General features: G+C 34.9%; 1 protein-coding gene across 25 annotated transcripts in view; it reads left to right on the top strand.

The window, feature by feature from the left end:
* PSD3 (pleckstrin and Sec7 domain containing 3) overlaps positions 1 to 20,844 on the top strand; it is a 785,560-nt gene that overhangs the window by 551,933 nt on the left and 212,783 nt on the right. For all 25 annotated transcript variants that reach the window (XM_045055432.1, XM_045055440.1, XM_023252529.2 and 22 more), the window contains one exon: positions 6,671 to 6,714. In XM_045055432.1, the coding sequence (XP_044911367.1) occupies positions 6,671 to 6,714 (44 nt within the window). The remainder of the gene's footprint in view (positions 1 to 6,670; positions 6,715 to 20,844) is intronic.

Below are 20,844 nucleotides of genomic sequence, written 5' to 3'. Positions count from 1 at the left end.
CATACATTCTTTAAAGTAGTGTTCTTTAAACCTGGCTCCGTGAAAACTGGCTAGTGAATACAGGAACACAAGTATTTTAAAGGGAATCAATTTCAAGAAACTCATCTTTAGTACTCATCCTTAAAATGGATCTACCTATGAATGCTTTGTAGTCAAAGCTTCAGGCTGTTTATACTTTGTCATCTCTGCTTGACAGTTGCCTTCTGCCACTTAAAAAAAGGAGGAGAGGGAGGACATAGCTGTCACTCATAATCTTATTTGGTGCATTACATAGGTGTGAAAACCTCTAGGAGTAGAGGGGGCAAACAAAAAGTCCATTTTAAGTACCAATTTTAGGGAAGCCTCTAATGGGGGGGGGGATATAATGCAATTTTTCAATGTTATTTTAAGGCATAGAGAAGAAAAAATTAAAGCACCATTGCTTTAACATATTTTAAGTTTTCCTAAACAATTTGAAATTGATTTGGTAACTAGTTGTATCATTGGTTTTTAAATAATGTCTTTTTTAAACACAGTCTTTCTTTGATAATAACATCCAGAGCAGTGCATATTTAATTTTACACTTAAAAGTCATTTTGATCTGTATATCTGCATGAAGCATTACACTTGGAAAAGATACCCATGGTGTTGATAGTGTCCTGATTCTTCCTGGGTACAAATTTTTCTGTGGTCACTGCCAGTCTCACTAAAGGAAATTGGAAGCTATCCAATTTATCCTTCGTACTTTTCATAATAATCGAAAGAACACATAGGAAAAAAAAATCTTTGGAGTTGAGAGATGATCGAACCAAAATACGTGAATATCATAGATTGCAAAATGTGCTGGGTTGGGGGTGAAGGGTGGTGGTGATAGAGGGAGAGGGAGGGAGAGAAAGAGGAAGAAACTCAGTGTTACATAATGTATGGTAATGGGGAAAACTTCACAGAACCATGCCTGGGTTGTCAGTGATGGTGCTAAGCCTTGAATAAAACTGCATTTTGAATCTCAATGAGAAATACTCAAAAGTTAGGAACAAAGACTTAAAAAGTAAATTTAGACCAAGATACCTTGATCTCTGTAATTTAAGCAATTTACTTTTGCTTTCTCATTCTTAAAATTTAATGAACTTTCAAATTTGAAGAATCATTCTGCTTTTGTTTAGTCTCAGTTGAGATATTTGATTGTTTGCTAGCTCCTGGGTTAAGTTACAGGAATTTCACTTAGAGAAAAGGTAGGTTTACTTGGAAAGCAGTGGTTTTTAACAAGGGGTTCATATCAGAGTCACAAGTAGAGCATTTGGAAATATTTATGTATTTTCTCAATTAGGAATCTGATTCAGTAGATCTGGGATGGAGCTCATTAATCAATATTTTTAAAAAATTCCTGGACTTACTCTGGTGTGCACCCTTACACTCAGTTGAGACCGCTATGGTAAAAGAATATGTTTCACCTAGGGATTGACCCTGAAAATGTTCCTGAAAACCCATCTGTGTGTATGATCATTCTTTGTTCAGATATCTGTCTTCCATTTATACCTTTGTGCATTAGTTTTCCTAAGGCTGCTGTAACAAATTACCACAAACTTTGGTGTCTTAAAACAATACAAATTTATCTTTTTATAATTTTGGAGTCCAGAAGTCTCAAGGTGTCAACATGGCTGCACTCCCTCAGGAGAGTCTAGGAGACTCTCTTCCAGCTTCTTCCAGCTTATGATGGTTGCTGGCATTCCTTCACTTGTGTCTATATCACTCCCAATTTCTGTGTCCATCTTCACATTGCCTTCTCTTCTTCTATATTTCTTAAATCTTCTTCTGCCATCTTCTTCTATAGACACCACCCAGCCCAGATACCCTCCCCTTCTCACCTTTTTGCTATATGCAGAAATGTTTATAAAGTTAATCACATTTGAATCTTTTTGCCATATACAGAAATATTTACAGGTTCCAGGGATTAGCACCTGAACATCATTTGGGGGTACGATATTTAGTCCACCACAACTGGTTATCACCTCAAGCATATAATTTATATGGGCTGCTTTAACCTATTAAGGTTGATTTATCCCTAACTATCAATTCATGTCCACAGGGATATAATAGCCTTTCATGACAGTGAAAGTTTGCCCACAAGCTTTGCTGTCTTGGAGCTAAGTCAAATAACCCTTCCCATAACTAGGGATAAATTACTTTCCTGAGCTGTAGACTACATCTCCAGTTTCAGCCATTTATATGGCAGATACCTTTAGTCATGAGTGGACTGAGACTATAGAATGAATGTGGCAAACCCATCATCTCACCAGCAAAGGCATTTCAAGAATGTGTCCTTTAAGTTCATCCTTTAAGAATAGAATATTACAGTGACCACCATTATTGAATGTATTGTAAGAGAGCCACAGCCTTATTACCTTTTCACATGGGCCTTGACAAGCCAGTTATTTACAATGTTGTAAACTTTGGTAGAATGTAGTTAGTTTTAGTTAGTTAATAAGAGAGAATGTAGCTAGCTGAATATAGTCAATTGATTTCTGAGAGAAATGTGATTTCTGAGTCAGAGTTTGTGAAAAACAGCTAAAGGACCTTGAGAGAAATTAACATTGGACTTCATTTTTTTTAATCGATAAAAGGAAAAATTTGTTTTATGATCTCTAAGGCCCCTGTCAGCTGTGAAATTCCATTCTGTTGTTTGAGTGGAAATTAGAGAGTTTTAACGATTATTCCTGAAAATATTATTACTAAAAGGCTTTTTCCTATGCCATTAGCAGGCTGATATAAGACTGGCAGTAAATATGATTTAAACCTGGAGGTTTCTTGCTTGTATGATAGGAATATAATAGTATTTTTAGATGAAACAGTTGATAGAAAAATTCTGGCAGTCCTAGGATTTGGACTTAGATATATTTTATATTACTGTAAGCTACCTCTCCTTGGACTATATATAGTGTAGTGTTTTCACACTCAAAAAATTAAGTATTTTCTACTGACACAGTTTACTAAGATGGAGAGTACATTTCCACTGTTAGGTCTTCATTCTCTAGTTCATTTTTACTGAGTTTGTAGTGCTTTGGAAACATCCAAGTGCATCTGACATATGGATCTAATGTTCACAAGAGTTTACATTGGCTTCAGATAAACCCTTAGGCTCACCCACATTTAAGGAGTAAGATGAGGAAGATATGAGTAATAGGGATTATCCAAAGAGGAGAAAATTCAAGAGACTGTATTGTATCACAAAATAAGGAAGAAAACGTTTGAGAGTATTCAGTGCTGCTAACAGGCAAAGTGATTCAGGAACACTAAAAAGTGGCCTTGAGTTTAATGTGAAGGAAGTTGGTGCATTTATTGTAATTCACTTTCAGTGGAAGAACAGGGATGAAAGCTAGATTGCCTGAGTTGGTTATATGAATTGTGGAAACTTCTCTCAGAAATTTGGCTAAAAAAGGGGCTGAGGAACAAAGGGTGGTAACTAAATTACGGAAGTGGGGTTTGGAGAGACTTGCACATGTTTCAAAGCTGATAGAAAGGAGCTAATAAAGGAGGAGATGTTACAGAAAGGGAACTTTCAGAAAGGGAACTGTCAGGACCAGTGATAGATGCCTAGCCTTGTAGGGACAGGATATCCCTTTAATTACCATCAGAAAGGCAAAAAAGGATAGATGCCAGTGCAGATACATTTTAAGGAAGATGGCAAAAAGTCAGGAGGCTATTGAATGAAGTCTCTCCTAAAGTTTGAGATGATGAATATTCAATGGCATTAATTTGTGCTGTTGCTTAATTTTCTCTATTATTGCTGAATTAGTTATATACAAATAGGGGAGGCTTTAAAGCTCAGGAGGATTACACACTAGTGGCTACGTCTATACTACCCCCTCTTTAATACATACCCCAGCCTCACTGACTCCAGGGATAGTCCCAATCATTATACCTCATCTCACCACATGAATTAGGGGAGGACAGGTGATCTAAACCACACCAATTACAATCTTTTCAAACTGAAGTTAGGAGAAAGAACTGTTATCTCTTGTTGACAGTCATGAAAGATACACATGAGTGTTGCTTGTTGTAGACATGGTTTTTGTGTAGTAAAGAAACAAGGAGTGGAGATGTTTGAGGTGGAATGAGGAAAATACTTGAGAGTTAAATACCTTTGTCCCTGAGGCCAGCTCCATCCATGTCTTTCTATGGTCCTCCTCATGCTTAAGGTAGTTAGAGTTTTGGTATGTGTATTTTAAACTAAAGAAACCTTAACTAATACAGGGGATATAAATGTGGAGAAGTCAGAGTAGGATTGGTCAAGAGTTTCAATCTTTCTCTTTAGGTACAACAGAGAGGCAGTGGGACAAAGAACTTGAAGGTAATAAAAACAAGATTTGTTGATGTGATAGAGTGTGGGATATAGGATACACAGGAACGAAAGGGATGACTGTGGAGCTAAAGATAAGGAGGAATCAAGGGAATTGAATTCTTTTTTTTCTTAAGTTTTATTTATTTTTAGAATGTTTATTTATTTATTTTGAGAGAGAGACAGAGAGAGAGAGCAAGCAGCAAAGGGGCAGAGAGAGTAAGAGAAAGAATACCAAGCAAGCTCCATGCTATCAGCACAGAGCCTGACAAGGGGCTCTATTGCAGGACCCTGGGATCCTGACATGAACCAAAATCAAGGATTGGACCTCAACTGACTGAGCCACCTATGTGCCCCAAAGGAATTCAGTTCTTAACTAAGCTAAGTAAATAAAAGGATAGGAAGTTGTGATGAAGGATATAGAAGTGTTTGATACATTTGCAAAGCATAATTTCCTTTTTTTGGTAAAATAGTGTGCCATTATAAAGCACCAGAAAGATTCAAGAAAATCCCTTTGTAATTTTGCAATTGGAAAGGATAAGGATAGCATCTACCTTTTAGATTTGTCTATATAATATATATGTTATTAGCATTATATAGCATATATTATATGCTATATAATATTTTCTAGATAATATATACACTGGGAGAAGTCCACACTTTGGTAAGTTTGTTGAATTTTTCAAGATACTTTATGATAGATTTTTGTTGCATGATATGCAGCTGAACAAGAATTTTCTATTTAAGAACTCGGTATCTCATTAAGCAAAATATTCTCGTGGGCAAAAAATTTGAAAGAAAAACTTGTTCTAGGACAGAATTAAATGTATTAGAAAAGTTTTAGATGCTTGGATATCATTTTAAGCTATCTACCTTTATGAATAGATTTTTTTTATCTTTATTGCATTGTTAAATTACTCTAGGTAGTATTGAGTGTGATAGTATATAAAGAACCTTTAATGATCTCTTTTCAGTTGAAGTTTCTCAACTCACCATTACTTGTGGGTTCAAAATGGCTAATGCGAGTAGTGGAATCCATTTAAAGGACATCTATCCATCAAGAGTCTCCTGAGGCTTGAGTTAGACATCTACTCTCTCTGCACTTCTAAATAAGTGCAACCTCATGAGACATTTTGCTAAAAAATAGATTGTTGTAGTTCTTCAGTAAATTTGAGTTCTTCAAAAAGAATATCCAATTTACAGCATGGTCTTTGTACCTCAGTTTACCCCTTATTTTAATTTGATGTTCTATGAGTTTTTGTATTTGAGGACACAGTTTACCACATCCTGATAATGATGAAATGTCTCCTAGTTTTTATTAGCTTCATAATTATCCAGTAGTTAATTAAACTGACTGTTGTAGCTACTAGGCAGAACTCCCACAGAGTCTGTGAATACTGTCTAAGGGTACGTGTGTTAAATCTTAAGTAATATAAAACCTGTAACCTAAATATATTTGTACTGAATCTGCTGAATTGAATAGGTTCAAGTCCTTCTTTGAAGAAAAATGTTCTGACATCATTCTAATGTTATCCTGCACATATCCTTTTCTTCAGTATAATTTGTTGTGGTGGCTTAGATATCTATTTGTGTTTTCTTTACAACATCTTACTCAAAATTAAGAGAATAGAGATGTGGAGTAGCATTTTTCTTGGGTAGTTATCATGGTGGAACAACTTGATTACAAGGACCTTATACATAATGGCAGAGCTTGGAGAATCAGAGGTGATCAGGCCAAATATCATTATTATTACCCAGGCTCTAAGGAAGTTTTCTGTTTTTCCTCTCCACCACCTCACACCAATGTAATACTAACTGTAAAGCACAATTATGAAGTTAGACTGCTAAAAACTGCTTAAGTCATTGGTATAAAAACTCTGAAATTATTCTAAGATGGTTTTCCATAATCTGGCTTTAGTCCTCCTCAAATGTATCTTGCTCGTTAAATTTTTATGAAAACAGTTTTACTTATTACATCAATGAAAAAGGTATGCACACTTTAGTATCTAAACTGGTGAAACTACAAGACCATATTTTGAATAAGAAGAATAGAGTGCATGGTCTAATTTTAATTATATCCTAATATTTACTAAAATGTCATACAGTGTTGTGTGTCTTATTTATAAAAGCCATTTTTTACTTTGTGAAAAATCTGTTTCACAAAATACTGCTTACCCTATGCTCGTTTGCCTCACCTTGTGTATTCCTCATCTTTGTAGAGCCAGCAGGGTGGCCAACAAAGGGCTTGGGAGTTGCTTGCTGCTCAGTCAAGCCTTTTGGCTTTGGTCATTTGCTGGATTAAAAATATGGAACAGTATGAAAAGAATAATTCCGTCTTATTTTCTCTCTTTACAGGCTCTGTACAACTCAATTAAGAATGAGAAGCTTGAATGGGCAGTGTAAGTATGCTGCATGTCAGCATTTTAATAAATGAACTGCTTATTCTTTTTACTGTCTTTCCTTACACTTTAGATGTGATCCTAGAGGATAAAATATGCATGTCCAGTTTTCATTTTACACCAGTGTCTAACGTACTTTGTATAAAACCTGAGTAAACTCTGAGTATCCCATGTCTTTTTCTTGGTACCCAACATGCGCCTATTTTGCATTTAGTCTAGTTGCTATGCCTACAGACAGTTATCTTCTTAATATATCCTTCTAAGAAAGAAAATCTGATAAAATCACATATATTCCACAATACAATACAAATGATTTTGGTACAGTCTGTTTGTTTTAATCCCTTCATTCCTATCATCAATCCATTTCCAATCACACTAATAATACCAAGATATTGATAAACTTGAGAAATGATGGATTAAATAAATCTACATTATTTTTGTAACTGCAGAATTTCCAAGAGTTTATACAATGCAAATCTCCAAGAGGAATGAAATTTGCAATGTTTTCTGAACCTTTTTGACAGTATAATGTAGTGTTTCAAGATACATACTTTGGGAAATAAAATTATAGATAAATTGCACCTAATTTAGGTGTAGATCAATATTGGTAGATCAATAATACCATAACTCTTCTGACTTTTCACTCATCAATGCAACAGTTAGGAATTTAACTTAAAAAACTTTTCTACTAAATTTTTAATTGTTGTCCAGAAATTAGGTCAAAATATGTTTTTTAATTAGAACTACATATGAAGTTTATTTTTTATTTTACTGATATTAAGTATTCATACCTATTTTTCTACCATGTGGCCTAGCATAGCAATCTGCAATGACCTTAGGTTTATAGAATCGTAACTTAGGGATAAATCTTATTCTTTCATCTGTACACTGGATAAAAGTAGTTTAGCAATTGATTACATATGTCTCACATATAATAAGCTAGAATGAATGAAAAAGTGCTACTTAAACTGCACTAATTGTAAGGTTATATGGTACTATTTGAAATTAGGGATTCAAAGTTTGATTTGAGACTAATATTTGCAAGTATATGTGATGGCATATGTTTCTCTATATATGTCATGAGACTCAAAGACAATGTGTCATTTCAAGGAAAATTCATTAAGATAATAAGAATTCATGGCCTGTGTTCCAAAGTGATCATTTTTGGATATATCTCTCATGAATGAAAGTGGGTTTCCTAGAAAAATTTCATAAATTATATGCTTAGTATCTTGCTGAAATATTAAAGGCGTATCTGAACCGATGCAGAATATCTCCTCTACAGAAAATTAATAAAAATGAAATGTAAGTATGTTCATACAGGGGAGAGATATTTGAAGATTCTTATATAAGTTATTTTAAAAAACAAATAAATGTAGTCCTGAGGATCTGTTTTGTAAATCTAAATTTTTTATATATGGAAATTGTTATAGTATGTTTTTATTTATATTTATGTATAGTGACAATTTGGTGCAAGAAAAAATTTTTTTTTAATTCCATTGTACTTAACTTTGTTTCTCAAGGTGACTTCCTGTGGAAAGTATACTGTTGCATCCAGAAGATACTACAGTTAACATGTAGTATTGTGTTAGTTTCAGGTGTACAATATAGTGATTCAACAATTCTGTACATTACTCAGTGCTTATCATGATAAGTGTACTCCTTAATCCACATCACCTGTTTCACCCACCTCCCCACCTACCTCCCCTCTGGTAACCATCAGTTTGTTCTGTATAGTTCAGAGTCTGTTTTTTGGTTTATCTCTTCATTCTTTGTTCATTTGTTTTATTTCTAAATTCCACATATGGCTAAAGCATATGGTATTTAACTTTCTCTGATCCAGCTTATTTCACTCAGCATTATACCCTCTAGATCCATTCATGTCATTGCAAGTGGAAGACTTCATTTATTTTTATGGCTGAATAATATATATACCACATCTTCTTTATTCACCTATCAGTGGACACTTGGGCTGCGTCCATAATTTGACTATTGTGAATAATGCTGCAATAAATAAAGGTCCACATATATCTTTTTGATTTAGTGTTTTTGTATTCTTTGGGTAAATACCCAGTAGTGGAACCTCCATACTGTTTTCCACAGTGGCTGTACCAGTTTACATTTCTCCAACAATGCATGTGGTTTCTTTTTCTCCACAGCCTCCTCAAAACTTGTTTTTTATTTTTTTGATCAAACTTGAGTATTTCATTTTAGCCATTCTGACAGGTGTGAGGTGATATCTTATTGTGATTTTGATTTGCATTTCCCTGATGATAAGAAAGAATCTTATCTCAGACCCTATCCATGGGCAGGCATGGGAATGAACCTAAGACCTGGACTCTTCTTGGCCCCCTTGTCAAAAGAGCATTGTGTTCTGGAGCCCAGGTTCCAGAATTAGAGAGATTTGGGTTTGAATTCCAGCTCTTCCATGTACTATCTGGGTCACTAGTCATATTAACCTTAGGCCTCAGTTTCTTCTTTTGTCTGATGAATGATTATTGAACTTCATATAACCCTTAGGATGACACTGTGAAATGTTCTAAAACACTAAACATAAAGCAAATTATCCCTCGAATGGTAACTAATATTGTATCTTTTAAAGCTGTAATTTCTATTTTTCATTTACCTTTTTGTCTCTCTCTTGTTCATATGCTTTCATATCCACATGTATTCTTTACCACCCACAGTAGTATATCATATAATTAATGTTCTTCACCTATAAAGTGAAAAAATTGGATGAAATGATCAGAGCTTTCCTTTCCAGTTTTAATATTATGTGAATCTTCAAATTTTACAATTTATCCTTGTTTCTCAAGGTGACTTCCTGTTACTGCTAGATACTGCTGTATCTAGAAGATAAAAAAACAAAAAGGGTTTATGGGTCAGTGTGATGTACTCTTTGAATTCTACAGGAGATAAAGAACCATCTTATCCCCATCTTCTGAATAATTGAGTCCTGTTTTGATCATGAAGTACCTTTTAACAGCTACTAAAACTAATGTTTTTTTAGAACACACTTCAGAAAACCCTGCTGTATATCAATTTATGTGATTCTTCAGATCAAGAACTAAAGTATACACATAAGTATGTGCATGTATATAATTATATAGAACCACTGTGCTCACCCAGTTCTCCTGGTATCTCTCCAATCACACTTTCTCTCATTTTTTTTCCTATTATCTATTAATGTTGGTACCTTACATGGATCAGCACTTAGAATTGTCTTCTTTCACTAAGTCCTTTTTTCAGCAATCTTATGTTCATTTTTAAAACTTCACCTTCCATGTCTGTAAAAATTTTTTCCAAGTATTTATACAGATCTGACCTCTTTCCCAAGTTTCAATTCAACATTTTCACTTTCCTGCAGGACATTTCCATTCTACTTAACCCTTTTCATCTGTCTCTGAACTTTGTCGTATATTTGTCGTATATTTGTCGTATATTCTCCATTATTAACTATTAACAACACCAGTATTTCCTTACTTGCCTAGGTTTTGGCCTCTACATTAGCGTTGACTCTTTCCATGCTACCTCTTTCGCTACTGCGGAAATGGTTCCATACAGCACCTTTCTTCTCCATTCCTGCTGCTGCAGTCTGAATCAGGCATTCATACTTTTTCATCCTAACATGTACATCCACCGCAAGCCTCTTTTTGCTCCTTTTACTTTACTGAAGCACTCCTCTGCTCTAAAACTTCATTTAGCCTCTTCACATTCTGCCAGTAATCTTTTTTCTCTCCAGTATTTGTCTTTATACAGCCTACATTTCAACTGTTACCACCATGTACAGATCCTTGTACTTGTACCATGGCTCCCTGCCTTTTTGCCGATGTTCATGAAGTAACCTCTGCTTAGAATCTACATCTGTACCAATCTTTTATGTACAAAGCCTGACATTCTTTATAGCTCAGCTCATAACCAGAAATAATCTCAGCCCTTAAACATCCATTTTACTTTATCTGATGATATCATCAGTTTCTACTACCCATTGTAGTTATTTGTAGGAATGTTCCATTAGAATGTAACCTCTTTAAGGAAATGATACATGTCTGGATTTGTCCATTTATATCCTCCTTTGTTGAACATACTGCTTATAGGTAATGAAGTTCACATAAAAGGCTATATAGAAACAGCAATAAAAACAGTGCAAGGAACTGCATTTCCTAAAAGATCAGCCTACAATTGTGTAGTTTAGACAATGGTTAATAAGAAAGATGATGCCGCTACAAAATTTATAGGACAGTGTTTACTTACATGGCAGGCATCTTAATGTTGATTTTAGAGGCTTAGAAGAAATCAAATTATACCATCATGGAATGCTATAACTGGAGAGACCTAAAGAGGTTTTAGACCTTTGGCTTTCTAACTGGATTTCATGGAGCCCTAGCATTAGGAGCCTCCCTAGGAGATGTAAGGGGAAAGAGGGATGATAACAGGAACCCACTTCTAGTTTCCAGAAGCGCCATGCCTATTTTAAATGACCAAAGCAGCCCCACCTGTATTTTTTATTAATATATATTTGAAATCCTGGTTAATATTATTTAGATGTATCTGTACTTAAAATTTTAAGTACCACTCCAGTCCAACATTCTCATTTTGTACATGAGGAAAATAAAGTCAAGAAGCATTCACTAAGGGATCCAAAGTTACACACTGTAGTGACAAAGCCAGGATTTGTTAAAATGTTTCATATGTTGCTGTGTAGGAAATGGCTATCTCAAAAGGGTAGTTTTATTGTGACTCCAGAGTGTTTTTCTTTTAACATAGACTGATTTAAATGAGCCACCTTTAGCTTATGAATGTAATTTATTGCCCTGCATTTAAGTTTTCTTTATCATTTTCTCTTTTGTTATCATTCTCCCTGATTTTTTATTTGCTAACATTAGAGTCCTCCAGGAAGAAAAATTATAATTCCCTTATATTACTTACTTTTTAAATTTACCTTGTATTCTAAAGAAAAGAGTGCTTCTTTGTCTTATTTTTAAATACTTTTTACCTTGAGGTAAAATTATTTTATTTCCATTAAAAGAAAAGATAAATCACAGTAATTCATTTTACAATGAGTTATTCTGTTAAATAACTTTAGTATCTGGAAACCCTAGTGATTTTATACAAATGAAGGTGTTAATCAGGATGGTGTGTCCTAATAGTAATGTAGACAAGGGAAAACTTTCATACTTAAATTATTTTGGATCAAGACATTTATATCATACTTTGATCTAAGAAGTTCAAAAGTAATTCCCTTTTAATTTTTTAAAATTATTTTTGAGTAATCTAAAAATCATTTTTTAAATTTTAATTCCAGTATAGTTGACATGTAGTGTTATATTAGTTTCAGGTATGTGATACAGTGATTCAACAGTTCTATATCTTACTCAGTGCTCATCAAGATAAGTGTACTCTTAATCCCCTTCATTTATTTCACCCATCCCCTTAGCTACATTCCCTCTGGTAAACATTTGTTTGTTCTCTATAGTTAAGTGTCTGTTGGTTTGTCTCTCTCTTTTTTTTTTCCTTTGTTTATTTGTTTCATTTCTTATGTTCTACATATGAGTGAGATCATAGGATTTGTGTTTCTCTGACTTATTTCACTTAGCATTATACTCTCTAGATACATCTTGTTTCAAATAGCAAAATTTCTTTCTTTTTTATGGCTGAATAATAATTCTATTTTGTATACATGCCACGTCTTTATCCATTCATCTTTCGGTGGATACTTGGGCTGCTTCCATAATTTGGCTATTGTAAATAATGTGCCAATAAACATAGGGATACACATATTTCTTTGAATTGGTGTTTTTGTATTTTAGGGGTAAATACCCAGTAGTGCAATTATTGGATTATAAGGTAGTTCTATTTTTAATTTTTTGAGGAACCTCAGTACTGTTTTCCACAATAGCTATACTGGTCTGCATTCCCACCAACAGTGCATGAGGGTTCTTTTTCTCTGTATCCTCATCATTTGTTTCTTGTGTTTTTGATTTTAGCCATCTGACAAGTATGAGGTGATATTGTGGTTTTGATTTGCATCTCCCTGATGATGAGTGATATTGAGCATCTTTTCATGTGTCTGTGGGCCCTCCGAATGTCTTGTTTGGATAAATGTCTATTCACCTTTCTGTGCATTTTTTAATTAGATTATTGGATTTTTGGGGTTGAGTTTTATAAATTCTTTGTATATTTTGGATTCTAACCCTTTATTGGAAAGGTCATTTGCAAATATCTTGCCCATTCAGTAGGTTGTCACTTAGTTTTCTTGGTTGTTTCTTTTGCTATGCAGAAGATTTTTATTTTGATGTAGTCCCAATGGTTTATTTTTACTTTTGTTTCTCTTGCCTCAGGAGACATATCTAGACAGATGTTACTACAGCCAATGTCAGAGAAATTACTGCCTGTGCTCTCTTCTAGGATTTGTTATGGAGTCACATCTCATATTAGGTTCTTAATCTATTTTGAGTTTATTTTTCTATATGGTGTAAGAAAGTGGTCCACTTTCATTCTTTTACATGTTGCTGTCCAGTGTTCCCAACATCATTTGTTGAAGAGCCTGTCTTTCCCATCACGCATTCTTTCCTGTTTTGTCAAAGATTAATTGATCATATAATTGTGGGTTTATTTCTTGGCTGTTTAGTCTGTTATATTGATCTGTGTTTCGATTTTGGTGTCAGTACCATACTATTTTGATTACTATAATTTTGTAACATAACGTGAAGTCAGAGATTGTGATGCCTCCAGTTTTGTTTTTGTTTTTCAAGGTTGCTTTTGCTCTCTAGAGTCTTTTGTAGTTCCATACACATTTTAGGAATTGTTCTAGTTCTGTGAAAATTGCTGGTGGTATTTTGATAGGGATTGCTTTAATGTGTAGATTGCTTTGGGTAGTATAGATATTTTAACCTTATTTGTTCTTTCAGTCTGTGAGCATGGAATGTCTTTTCATTTCTTTGTATCCTCTTCAATTTCTTTTATCAGTGTTTTATAGTTTTTAGAGTACAGGTCTTTCTCCTCTTTGGTTAGGGTTATTCCTAGGTATCTTATTATTTTTGGCTCAATTGTAAATGGGATTGACTCATTAATTTCTCTTTCTGCTACTTCATTTTTGGTGCACAGAAATGCAACAGGCTTCTGTACATTGTGTATCCTGCAAATTTATTGAATTAGAATATAAATTCTGTAAATTTTTGGTGTAGTCTTTGGGGTTTTCTATCTGGGTATGATGTTATCTACAGATAGCAAAAGTTTGACTTCTTTCTTACCAATTTTGATGCTTTTTACTTCTTTTTGTTGCCTGATTGCTGTGGTTAGGACTTTTCAGTAAGTTAAATAAAAACAGTGAGAGTGTACACCCTTGTCTTGTTCCTGACCTTAGGAGAAATGCTGTCAGTTTTTCCCCACTGAGGATGATGTTGGCTGTAGGTTTTTCATATAATGCCTTAATGATGTTGTGTTATGTTGCCTCTAACCCTAATTTGTTTAGGGTTTTTATCACGAATTGATATACTTTCCCAAATGCTTTATCTGTAGATGTTGAAAGGTTCTTATTCTTTTTCTTATGATGTGATATGTTACATTCATTTACCAATATTTAACCACCTTTCATACCAGGATTAAATCCCACTTGACAATGGCAAATGATATTTTTTTTATGTATTGTCGTTGGATGCAGTTTGCCAGTATTTGTTGAAGACTTATTCATGTATGTTCTTCAGGGATATTGGCCTGTAGTTCACTTTTTTTGTTGTGTTTTTATCTGGTTTTGGTATTAGTTACTAAATGCTACCCTCATAGAATGAATATGGAAGTTTTCTTCCTTTCATGTTTGGTAGAATTCACCAGTGAAGCCATCTGATCCTGGACTTTTATTTATTGGGAGTTTTTTGATTGCTGGTTTTAATTACATTGCTGGTAATAGATCTGTTAAAATTTTCTATGTATTCCTGCTTTAGTTCTGGTAGGTAGTATGTTTCTAGGAATGTATCCATTTCTTCTAGTTTGTCCAATGTGTTGACATACAGTTTTTAATAATACTCTCTTACAATTGTTTGTATTTCTTTGGTTTTGGTTGTTATTTCTCCTCTTTCCTTTCTTATTTTGTTTACTTGAGTCCTCACTCTTTTTCTCTCTCTTTTTTGTATGACTTTGGATAGATTTTTATTAATTCTTTGATCTTTCCAAAGAATCAGCTCATGGTTTCAGTGATCTGTTCTATTGTTTTTTTGTTTTTTTTTTAGTTTCTGTATCATTTATTTATCCTCCAATATTTATTATTTCCTTCCTTCTGCTTCTTTGGGGTTTAGCTTGTTCTTTTTCTGGCTCCTTTAGGTGTAAGGTTAGGTTGCGTATTTGAGATTTTTCTTGCTTTTTGATATAGGACTATATTCTTATGAACTTCCCTCTTAGGACTGCTTTTGCTGCATTCCAAAGATTTTGTACCATTATGTTTTGTATTTTCATTTTTCTCCATATAATTTTTATTTCTTCTTTGATTTCTTGGTTGATCCATTCATTGTTTAATAGCATGTTATTTAATCTCCATGTATCTGTGCTTTCCAGATTTTTTTCTTGTGGCTGATTTCTAGTATCATAGCATTGTGATCATAAAAGATGATTCGTATGACTTCGATTTTTTTTAATTTCTTGAAATGTGTTGTGTTGTTTCCTGGCTTAATATGTGGTCCATCTCAAGAATGTTCCATGAATCCTTGAAAAGAATGTGTACAGAATGGAATGTTCTGAATATATCTGTTAAATTCATTTGGTCCAGTGTGTCATTCAAAGCCACTGTTGCTTTATTGATTTTCTGTTTCTATGATCTGTCCATTGATGTAAGTGGGGTCCTAAACTCCCCTAATATTATATCAATTCTGATTTTTTCCTTTTTGTTTGTTATTCACTATCTTATGTTTATAGGTGCTTCATGATGGGTGCATAAATGTTTACAATTGTTATATCTTCTTGTTGGATTGTTCCCCTTATAGTTATGTAGTATCTTTCCTCATCTCTTGTTACAGTTTTTGTTTTAAAGTCTGTTTTGTCCTATATAAGTATTGCTACACCAGCTTTCTTTTGACACCCATTTGCATGGTAAATGTTTCTCCATCCCTTCACTTTCAATCTGCAGGTGTCTTTAGGTCTGAAATGAGTCTCTTGTAGGCAGCATATAAATGGGTCAGGTATTTTTATCCATTCCACCACCCTTTATCTTTTGATTGGAGTGGTTAGTCCATTTACATTCAGAGTAATTCTTGATATGTATTTATTGCCATTTTGTTACTTGATTTATGGTTGCCTTCTACTTCTCTGACCTTTCTTCTCTGGCTCTTTTTTTTGATTTTCTGGCTTTAATGTGATGTACTTGGATTTCTTTATTTTTATTTTTTGCGTATCTCTTAATGGTTTTTGATTGGTGGTTAACATGAGGTTTGTATACAATATCTGCATATAGCAGTCTATATTAAGCTGACGATCACTTAAGTTTGAATCCATTCTTTACTCCCTTCACCATGTTTTACATATATAGTGTCATACTCTACATCCTTTTGAGTTCCTTGACTGACTTTTACAGATATCCTCATTTTTACTGCTTTTGCGCTCTCTACTTCTCTCTTACTTATGATCTTTCCTTTCCAATCACAGAGTCCTCTTTACCATTTCCTGTAGGACTGGTTTAGTGGTCATGAACTCTTTCACCTTTTGTTTGGGAAACTTTTTGTTTCTCCCTCTATTCTGAATGACAGCCTAGCTGGAAAGAGTATTCCTGGCTACAGATTTACCCTTTGACTATATCATGCCACTCCCTTCTGCTCTGCCAAATTTTTGCTGAAAAACCTGCTCATAGCCTTATGGGGTTTCCCTTTTCTGTAACTGTTTTCTTTTATCTTGTTACTTTTAAAATTCTCTCTTTATTGCTACTTTTTGCCCTTTTATTACTATGTGTCTTGGAGTGGACCTCCTTGGGTTGATTTTGTTGAGGGATCTCTGTTCCTCCTGGATCTTGATATGTTTCCTTCCCTAGATTAAGGAAGTTTCCAGCTATTATTCCATGAAATAAATTTTCTGCCCCCTTATCTATCTCTTCTTCTTCTGGGATCCATATAATGAGAATGTTATTACACCTGATGAAGTCAGAGTTCCCTAAATCTCTTCTCATTTTGCATAGTTTTTTTCTCTCGTTTGTTCAGCATGATAACTTTCCATTACTCTGTTCTCCAAGTTGCTGATTCATTCCTCTGATTTGTCTAGCCTTTTTATTCCATCTAATGTTTTTTTTTAATTCCATTTGCTGTGTTCATCTCTAATGTTTTCTTTTTTTCCATCTCTTTTATAAGGGTCTCACTGATGTCCTCCACTCTTTTCAAGCCCAATGAGTTTATGATCATTAAATTCTCTATTCAGCATATTACTTAAATCCATTTTGCTTAGGTCTCTTGCTGTAGTTTTGTCTTCTTCTTTCATTTGGGACATATGCCTCTGTCTCCTCATTTTGCCCAACTCTGTGTTTGTTTCTGTGTGTTAGGAAAGTCAGCTACATCTCCTGCTCTTAGAGGTAATGGCTTGTGAAGAAGAAGGCCTGTATGCCCTGATATGCAGCAACCCTGTTCAACAGAACCTGACACTTCAGAAGTGTCTCCTATGTGTTTTGTGCATAATGCTCTTATGTCTTGCCTGCTTTTTCCTTCAGTCCAGTCATCTGCAATGGCTATCTTTGACTGTTGTGGAAAGTGTTTGATGCCTCTCTGGCTGCCTTAGCCTTGAGTTGAGTCAGACCAAGCATTTCTCAGAGATGCAGTAGCACCAAACTGCAGTGCACTTTCCTTGTGTTGTCTAATGAGAAGGTTTCATTAGTAGGTGGGGCCTGAAACCAGACCACCTATCTATTTGCAACCCACTGCCAGGGCTGCTGTCTGACTGATCTTCCCCTCACCCCAGGGAAGGAGTCACTTTGGAGTGGCACTGGCCTCTGTCAGAGCTGCCTGCATATTGTCAGTAGCTTTGGATGGGTTATAGCCAAGGGTATATTGGAAGAGGACATCATGCTGCTGCTGAGAGTGGCTGATAGGTGGCATGCAGCTTTAGCATAGTGTGCACTGGTCTGCTTTCAAAATGAGATCTGTCACCATGGCTGTGGGAACTGGGTAGCCTGGACAAATCTGCACAGCACCTTGGGTAGACACACAATTTTAACAAGATGTACACTGGTCTTCCATTGGGCCACCTCTGACACTGCCAGGACCAAGGCCCCACAAAGTGATTGGGTTGGGAGATACAGTATTGGCAAGGTTAGTGCCAGTCTTCTGAGCAAGTTGACTCACAGCTCTAAGACTTAGGCAAATGTGACTGGAAGGGGTGGATTTTTAGAAGTGTAAGCAGTGGTGTTTGGTGTAAGCAAGTTAAGTAGTGAATGCAGACATGGTGTTGATTCCCACAGGTGGCTGTGTTTCTGCTGAGGGGCAAGGGAAGGAGATGGCACCTGACAACTCCTTTGTTTCTGGAGTAGTCTCTTCAAGATCTCTATCCCTCTTGGACGTGCTCTGAGATTAGTAAATAACTCTTCCTCACATATGCGCCCCAGATGTTTTTCAAACTGGTAGTTTTAGATGTATCTCCATGGGATGTTCTTTGTACCATCTCTTTTGGGGGGCTCAACTTCTTCTCGCCCTCAGGGCTATCCCAGAGTCAAGCCCACTGATTTTTAAAATTCAAGGTTTTAAGTACAGCTGGTTGTGAGAACTCACAAAAGTTGGCCCGTCTCCTTTCAAAGCCAAATGTTATTATGGTGATTCATTTTCCCTATGTGAGCTCCCTGGTGTGATAGTCTATTCCTCCCCATTTTCTGCTCCATGTCTTTTTCCCCACCTTGGAGGCTGGAGTCTGCTTAGCCCTCTACCACATCTCTGCTTCTCCAACCTTCTTCGATGTGGCCTGTTCTGTACATTTAGTTGTGGATTTTGTTCTGTCAGTCTTTGGGTCGTTTTCTGGGTTATTTATACTGAATGTGACTATTATCTAGTCCTATCCATGGGATGAGGTGAGCTTAGGGACCTTCTACTCTGCCATCTTTCCAGCCTCAATCTAGTAATTCTCTTTTTAAACTTCCAAATAGCCACCTGTAGGTTTATAATAATTACTAATGAGAAAACTAAGGCAGAGAAGTTGCTATAGGTTGGGCAGTATTTGTAGATACTGAAAATATATTTAATATGTTAAAAAATTGTATCAGAAAAGAGTTGGGGAGGTTGACATTAGGAGTTATTGGTAGAGAAAGAAATAATCATGGAAAAATTAATACAACTATTTGCGCAAGACCTTGCACTATAAGGAGAGATTAAAACTCAATTCTCTATTTTGGGTATTTATACTATTAAACATTTTCTAGATATGTATTGTGCCTCATTGAAATAATAGAACAGAATACAATAAGAATATTAACATCCTTACCATCATTGCTGTTAAATGATTGCTTTCCTTATATTCCTAATATGGGGAATGTTGTGTCATGTTTTTGGTAAAACATTCTAATGTTAAGTAAGATTAGATGGAATTGACAAATTTAGAAGGTAATGTATATGAATATTTAAGTAAGGGTAAATATATATATATATATATATATATATATATGGGTATGTAAAGAATATTATTCATTTGATTTTTCTGATTTAAATTCAGTGAAAGTATATTGCATATAAGAAAAGAGGATAAAACAGAAATAACAGTTATGAAAAAGTGATTATTAATTTGAAAGGAGATTTTTTTGAGCTGAAGAATTAATATCACTTAAAATACGTTGGGGCACCTGGGTGGCTCAGTTGATCTTGATTTCAGCTCCGGTCATGATCTCACAGTTCCTGACATTGAGGTGCCCCCCCCCGCCCCCCGCCGCCCATCGGGCTCTGTGCTGACCGCATGGAGCCTGCTTGGGATTCTCTCTCTCTCTCTCTCTCTCTGCCTCTTTCTCTGTGTGTGTGTGTGTGTGTGTGTACATATATATATATATATATATATATATATATATATGTACACACATATATATCTCAAAGTGAATAAACTTAAAAAAATTTGCTAGCTAAAAATGATCTTGAATGTGGATCCATCTCCCATTTTTTGGTGTTTAAAGGAGGAAAGAGTTCAGGATACAGAATTAGGGAAGATTCTCTCACATAGCTCTCTGAAGTATAATTTAGTAAGAATCTGAAACAAAGCTCACACTTAATGTTTAATCTGTAAGTACCTATTTTTCTCAGCCATTTCAAGTATGCTGAACTCAGGTATATAGGATACTGGAAGAATTTGCCATCCAATTATTAGCTTTAAAGGGCAAGTTAAAAACAAAATGTCAAAGGAAATAAATGCTTCATAGAAAAGTCTGCTTTCTGTGTAAGCAACATGTCTCTCAATGCTGAGATTAAGGTGGATACTTAGAATATTTAAGGATTTATTGTCATACAGTTTTAATACCCATAAAGATAATGACAAAAGTGATATAACTTATAAGTATTGTTATCTTTGCTTTACATTATCTTTAACTTCAGAATATGTTAAGCAGACAAGTTGGTGAGCAGATGGCATATGATTATATCTTAGTATCCTTGTCTCAAAGCAATTTTAGAATCACTGAGGTACAAAGAATTATTGAAGCTGAAATGTAAGGAAATTATTTTTCTTTATTTATTTATTTTAATTTGAGAGAGAATGCAAGCAGGGGAGAAGGGCAGAAGAGGGACAAAGAAAAAGAGAGAATCTTAAGCAGATTCCATGCCCAGCATGAAGCCTGATGCAGAGCTCGATCCCACAACCCTGGGATCATGACCTGAGCCAAAATCAAAAACTGTATACTCAACCAACTGAGCCATCCAGGCATCCCAGGAAATTGTTTTTCTAGTGTGCTGATGATTTAGAATTGTATGTCATCTATATTAATTGCTAAACTTTAGATTTTTGTTAATGACAAAAGAGGAAAACCTACATAATTTCAAAATGAAGCATATTCATGCAATGGCTATATAGTGCCTTAAATGTTTTGACAGTAGATGTATAGACTTCATGAAGCATTTTGTATGTGTGCATTTCAATATACATGTATACATACATTTTCAGGGATGAGGACATTTTAGATAGATTAGTAATACTAAAAGA

Source organism: Felis catus, chromosome B1, assembly GCF_018350175.1.
Source record: "Felis catus isolate Fca126 chromosome B1, F.catus_Fca126_mat1.0, whole genome shotgun sequence".
NCBI lineage: Eukaryota > Metazoa > Chordata > Mammalia > Carnivora > Felidae > Felis > Felis catus.
This window is presented reverse-complemented; position numbering and strand designations above follow the sequence as displayed.